At 44.1% G+C, this 7150-nt stretch overlaps 1 protein-coding gene across 1 annotated transcript in view; it reads right to left on the reverse strand.

The window, feature by feature from the left end:
• Positions 1 to 7150, reverse strand: part of LOC306932591 (calsyntenin-2-like) — a 297254-nt gene that overhangs the window by 37930 nt on the left and 252174 nt on the right. Inside the window, exon 9 of the mRNA XM_079514444.1 lies at positions 3945 to 4107. Within this exon, the coding sequence (XP_079370570.1) occupies positions 3945 to 4107 (163 nt within the window). The remainder of the gene's footprint in view (positions 1 to 3944; positions 4108 to 7150) is intronic.

Raw genomic sequence — 7150 nt, forward strand, 5'->3', positions numbered from 1 at the left:
GCCCAAAAGAATAAGCATGGTTACTATGGTCACTGACGTTACGTCAGACCACAGCTGATCAGGCTATATAAGACCATGCACCACTCAGTTCACACGGGTGTGATTTTTTACATACCATGTACTGATTTGCGAGATGTTTGGACAAAATCTGTAGGAGTAATATCAAACAAATTGCTTCGCAAAAAGCGACCTCCTAGTAGTGCTATAACAGGCCACTGTGAAAAATGTGGTCAGAGGTTCTGCTGTGTTTGGCATCCAGTCAAAACTTACTCGCAACTTTAAACACCAGGGGCAAGTCATGAACTCGTTGAGCTACTGTACTTGCCAAGTGAGCATCCAAAACACAGAAGGCTTCAGATGTGTAAGCTGAGAGCGTTCTTGTTGGGCTAGAGGCCTTTAACAAACGAGTACAAAGAAGACTAAGAGCCACACTGACTGTTGTTGTTCGCTCCCTTTCAGTTTATTTTCGTTTCAATTGAGAGTGAACGTTTGAGTCTGAAGAAGGGCATGGGCTCCAAACATCACTGTCTCTATGCTTTCTGTTCTTTCATCTCAGCCAGCACCTGCCTTCAAGAGGTCAGATGTATTGTACGCTGCTACTCTTTGATCCTAGAGAGGCTTTTAACACCACTAGTTGCTGTAGGAAGACCAAGACCAATGTTTCCATTTAATCCAGCCATTTATAAAATACGCACAGGCAATGCTGTAGGGCAGGGGTTCCCAAACTGTGGTATGTGCACCCCGTGTGGTGCACATACCACAGGGGTCACCAAACCAATTACATATGACAGAATTCAAAATGCTGTTAAAAATAGTTTAAGATCGGGTGCCTAGCGGTCCAGGTGCATGCCACATATGCCCATGCCTGACAGCGTGTCGGGGGTTCGAGTCCCGATCCTGACGACCTTTGCTGAGTGTCATTCCCAGTCTCTCCCTGTTTCCTGCCTATCTCTGCTGTGTCCTATTAACACCATGGAGGCCCGGGGCGGAGATCTCCGTCAAGTTCAAGGTCATGGTCAAGTGCCCAAGCCGGAGATTGATAAATAGGACGGAGATTAATGATATCAAAACCGATTGCTTCGCTCCACAGCCTAGGAGCGCTTGTTGCCCAATCCGATCACGTGTCAAACAGTGACGTGTCATCGAAATTGTTCCCTGCCTGTTTAGCTGACGAAAACGAAAATCTTAAAACAATCATAACTCCCGATCTAAATCATCCCGTCCTGTGTTAGACGGCGCTCCGCGGTCCAGTCACTAGTCGCAATAGATTTATTCTTACCTCCCGTTGTTGTCGATCGACTCTAGAGTGGTGTGGCTATTGTTAGCTGCTACACAGACATGCACAACAACTTCCGGTGCGCCGGTAAAAGTGGTCCGGGCGCTATAAATGATGGGCACATGGATTAAATGGATTAAATAGGTCCGGGCAAGCAAGGTGTTAATAAAGGCAGAAAACCCCCCAAAAGGTTTAAGATCAAATTCTGAAGTTTACTTCTACCCTGCATCTATATACTGTAGTACCATGATATGAAAATTAAATTCATGAACATTGGTTATATTTTTGTGCAAATCTACAGTAAAACATTTTGATGCCCCGTGGCCTCAATTTTGAAATTTTGAAAATCTGAAAAATATTGCCTGTCTGAAGATGCCTGTTTGGCACCATATTGACAGTAATTCATGGCAGATCAAAACATATGAACATTTCTGCTCACTTGGGTCTACATTGTAGTGGAAGTCGCAAAGTGATAGCATGTACGACACTGGACCTGTGTGTAGTGTTGTGTTTGTTTTCATGAATTGGTATGCAGATTTCCTGAAGAAGAAGAAGAAGAAGAAGAAGAAGAAGAGGTTCGTTTTCACACAGTGCCAGCTCTTTCTTCCCTCTTTGTGTATGCATTTATTTACATGCCCACACAATTAAATTCAATTCAATTCAAAGGGCTTTATTTAATGTTATTATTTAATGCGTGGGCAGTGAGGAAAGACAAAGAGATGGTCTGATGAAGAGATTTAGGAAGGCAACTGCATGGGGAGATACAATTAAACCAGAGTGCCTCACTCTTCCACTTGGCGATCCTTCACTCTCCTGCTGTTACTTAGCTCACAGTACTCAACATGTACAGGTCAGTGGGTAAACACAGGCTGACACATTATTCCCCTGAGTGTGAGGAGGAGCAGCCAATGCTGGCCAACCATTTCATCAGAAGATCGAGAACATAAACAAACATATACACACTCCAACACCTGGAGGATTCAGTTGGGCGATGCGTCAACAACACAGCACAGCGACAGTCGACACATGATTATAAACCACATTGTATTCTCTCTCTCATGTCCCTGCAGCCCACTCAAACTGGCAATTCCATCTTTTTAATATTTTCCATGCTCTGTAAAAGGCACACACACTCCTTGTAAATGCAGCAGTCAAAGAATTATGTTCTCCAGAGGGCTGAAAAAACCTTCGGCAAAAGAAAAGCACTCGTCTTTGCAGCATGCTAGCGACCACCGTGTCACTGCACCAGAGCCTTATGAATATAGGCAATCTGCTATAGGGCTAATGGCTTGTGTGAAGATATGGCGGATGGTCTTTATAACTCTTTATTGAGGCTTAGCCTCCCTGTTAGAGGAGGAGTAATAGCCTCTGAACTCCCTTTTATATGCAGGGCTCGTCTAATCCTCTGATTGGTTTGGAGCGCTCAGTGAAAGAGAAAGAAAAGCAGGGACGGAAAAATCATTGCCGATGAAAGGGACACCAAATGACCCTCTTCTGCCCCTGTAGAAAAGATATATGTTGAGCCCTTTATCTAAGAGCCAAGCATCATTGAGCCCATTCATTGTAACCTTTTGGCTATCAAAGCACTAGAATGGTGTTTATTCTTCCTATTTCAATTGCCTATACAATTAGACAGCATATTTGGTCAGACTGGATCCATGATGGAGGGTCAAATACATACAGAATTACAGACACATAGAAATCCATACCCACAGCACAATACTAGAGGGAGCATGAACAACCATCTGGTACCACCCACTTTCAAAAGAAATATGGGTAAATTCTCCTTCTACAACACGGCCACCAATGCGTGGAATTCCCTGACTCCCTACCACAAAAAGTGCCAGATCACTCACATCTTTTAAAACAGGCCTGAAAAACCACCTTTCAGCAGGCTCAAGGGAGAGGAAATGATCCTTCCCCCTTAAACAGGTGATCTCCTACATCCAGCTTTTGGTTACTGTCCACAAACTTCGTCTTAAACAAACGTTAAATTCCCATTGACAATGAATGGAAATTTTTAAGTCATATAGTGTCTGAGCAAATAGGCATAGTGTCTATTTGACGTCATGATGATATATGATGATAAGAGCGTCCCTCTCTTCACAAGGGTGTGATGTTTTTTCTGAAATAATTTTGATTTATTGTGGTTAGTGATGATATTGAATTTTGTTGTTATTATTCATGTCATGTCTATAAATTGATAGGGCCTGAATGGAAACAAGACCGCAAGGACCTTTTTTGGTGCTATCCCTTTTGACTGTATGTAGGCCTAGATCTGTTGCTGCTTTTACATTTATGTTCAATAAACTATTCAATCAATCAATGAATCAATCAATCAATCAATCAATTCACAGTACACAGCTCCAACATCTGCTGGTAATCCATTTTGAAAAATCACACCTGTGTGAAGTGAGGCCGAGGCACTGTTATCGTCATACATCATCATACATCAGCCAATCGAATCATCACATTCCGTGCTACAAACACATTCCGTGCTCAGACACACACACAAAGCTGTGCATAAGAAAGCGCTCAGGTGGTGCAGTGCTAAAAAGTGCCTGCCCACCACCGCAGAGGTTTTGGGTTTGAATAGGCTACATCCTTCTCCCCGGCTGTACAATTATGTCATCATCATCGTCATCATCATCGTCATCATCATTATCACCTTGCCAGCAGGCGCCCACTGTCAGCTGTACGTCAATCTGGGAGGGGTGGATGGGCCAGTCGTCAGTCACCAGGTAGGGGTCGTAGGTCGCACCGTCCACATAGAGCGTCACCACTGGAAACTCCACGTTGATGACATAGTAATGCCACTCTTTATCACAGATCTGAGAGAGAGAGAGAGAGAGAGAGAGAGAGACAGAGATACTGTATGAGTGATAAGATTAGCCTACATGTTGTACCATGGTGTACCTCCATGCTCTTTGTGTTGGCCTCTCCTACAATACGTATAGTTTTGTTGTCCCTCTCTGTTTCGAGAGAGAATAGAGAGAGTAGAGAGGGACAAACTAAACAGCCATGCACCTCCATCCCTCACACACATGCAGGAGTACCTTGCACACAAGTCATACATAGTGTATTTTGTAGTCTCCACTCTGTTTCTGCCCCCAGGGGTTCAGCCAGGCAAAAGTGGAACTGTTCTGTCAACCTTCCTCCCTCTCCTCTCTCACCCTCTGGTTTCACACTCCTTCAGTCTTTCTCATTTGAAATACATTTCATGCTTTGCTCTGTGACTCAAACAGCATGCTGAACAAACTGCTGTGAAACTGGTTTAACTTGCGTTAGCCTATAGCCAGTAGCCTACGTTATGCTTGACCAGGCACACGACCATTATTCTACGCTCTCCAGGGCTGGACCCATGGCCACAGGCAGGCCAATAGGCGGCAGGCCACCAGGAAAGGTCCGGGCGTGCTGCCATTCTGCCAGTGCCATCATGATAATGTCACTGTACCTGTATCAGTGAGTCTGTTGGTTTGTATAATTTATGTTGTTCTGTAAAAGTGGTGGTATTAGGGCTTGTTTGTTTGTGTGTGCCTCGACGGAGCGGGCGGTAGAGTTTCTGCTATCTGCGCGCTGGTTGTGGTGGGCCGGTCTGGGCCAAATTCACGCAAAAAATGACCGGGCCGAATTTTTGTCCCAGTCCAGCCCTGACGCTCTCTCTCTATCTCTCTCTCTCGACTTTTAAACTAACTTCAGCAGTCCCATGTCTAGCTGCTACATTAAGTTGGCTCGGGCCTGTCTCTCTTGGCTGTCTCCTGAAACCTGGGCTTGCCTTGAACTGTTCTCTGTCTAATGACTGCTGTGCCAGTGCTGCTCTGCTGCAGCAGATGGGAGCTCTAATCCATCCACTTCATTTCCTCTGCTATTGAGGTGTTAGATACACAATCTGGCGTATTGGTAATCACACCACACAGCTGCTAGACCAATAATAAAGAATGTTGATCTGCTGAGAGGTCCACTCAAGGTTTTGTTGGTGTACATGCCGGCAATATAAATATCGCCAGCCACTTTTATTAATAATATTTGGATTTATTGAAGAATATTACAATAACTATGTATTTCAAACTTTTAACCGCACTGTAGGTTGGAGAGGCTTATTGTCGGTTATCAGCCAGAGTGCAGGAGTCTATTCCCGTTTCACAATGTGCTAAGACCCCTCGGAGATGGATTGCTGAGGTCGAGCACAACTTCTATCATCAGATCCCAGTACGTAGCACACTCATTGAACCCTTGACCTTGTATTGTGGTCAAAAGGCGAGTGCAGTAATCTAATCCTAGATCAGCCCTAAATCTTCATGCGAATTAAACAGCACATGCTTTTCTATACAAACAGTCAATTGATGTTAAAATGATGGACTGGAGGAGACACAAACAATGCATTAAAGGACCACTTCACCACTTTTCAACCTATCATCATATAATAGGTCCTCACTAATAATCATGAAAAAATGGCGCAATTTGTTTCTACTCGGTCTGTGTCTCATAGGAGGGCTGTTCAGAAACCGTCTTCCAGTGACATCATCGATGGGGAATCCAAGCTAATAGAAACTGCAGGCTTTCTAGTCCTGAAAAGTTGCAATGCGAAAATGGAAGCCATCGTTCTCACGATAATGAAAATCTAAACATTTTTGTAAAAAAATCTTGTTTAAAAAAAAATCTGCCTAATGATGATGTCACTGGAAGACGGTTTCTAAACTGCCCACAGCCCTCCTATGAGACACAGACTGAGTAGAAAACAATCGTGCCATTTTATCATGATTATTAGTGAGGACCTATTATATGAAGATAGGTTGAAAAGTGGTGAAGTGGTCCTTTAACAATTGAGAAGTGTGTCAAGCAGCATTAATAATGTTATTATATAACCTAATGTTTCAGAAGACGGAGGGCAACTGGTATTTTGGGCATGCGGAGCCTGCACTGTCTCTTCATTTAGGCTACTAGAGCGGTGCCCGTTGGGCACTGGTCTACTTGGAACGATGCAAGTTGGAAATGCATACCCCGCCCCGTTATTATGTCTGTGTCCCTTTTATGCCCATATATGGAGTTCTTCGTCAGGCATGCCCAAATATGGAGTCTATTATGCAGATATCAGAATGATGTCAGAACAGGCCTCCATATATGGAGTACCCGTTCCACCCATCTGTCTGTGTCCCTTTTATGCCCATATGGAGATTACTGTATCTGTCTCTTTTATGCCCATGTATGGAGGTCTTGTAACAATGGAAGTTGGCGATCCATGACCCACCCGGCTATGCAATACCCGTTGTACCCTTGTCAATATATGGAGATTTCTGTATCTGTCTCTCTGTGTCCCTTTATTCCTATATATGGAGTTCTCTGTCCCGTTGCACCCGTGTCAGAGTACCCGTTCCACCCATCTGTCTGTGTCCCTTTTATGCCCATATATGGGGATTACTGTATCTGTCTCTCTGTGTCCCTTGTTGTGATGTCAGAACAGGCCAGCTCCATATGTGGAGCCTGGTCAGTGGCCATGTCCAGAGTCCGGGCAGAGGCCTTTCGTGGCCTTTCGGTCCGACCGGGTGTGCAGTGCCCGGACACTGCACTCCCTGTGGGGGACAGACATACAGCCAGACAGACAGAGATGTAGTCCCAAGACTCTTATAATAATTATGTTCTTTATTTAAACCTCATATTAAAAAGCATGATGACACATACACTGCATCATGTCCTGTGTGTCTTGCATCAGAGCTCTGAAATAGATTGCACAGAGACACATAGAGAAGGACTGGAGGCTATGGATTCACCACATTCTTACCAGAGGAGACAGAGTAATTTGAAAATAATGTATGAGCTGAAATGAACTGCTTAAAATAAACTGCATGAACCTTTTCTCTCGTTTATATTGCAAGC

Source organism: Electrona antarctica (genome assembly GCF_951216825.1).
Source record: "Electrona antarctica genome assembly, chromosome: 11".
NCBI lineage: Eukaryota > Metazoa > Chordata > Actinopteri > Myctophiformes > Myctophidae > Electrona > Electrona antarctica.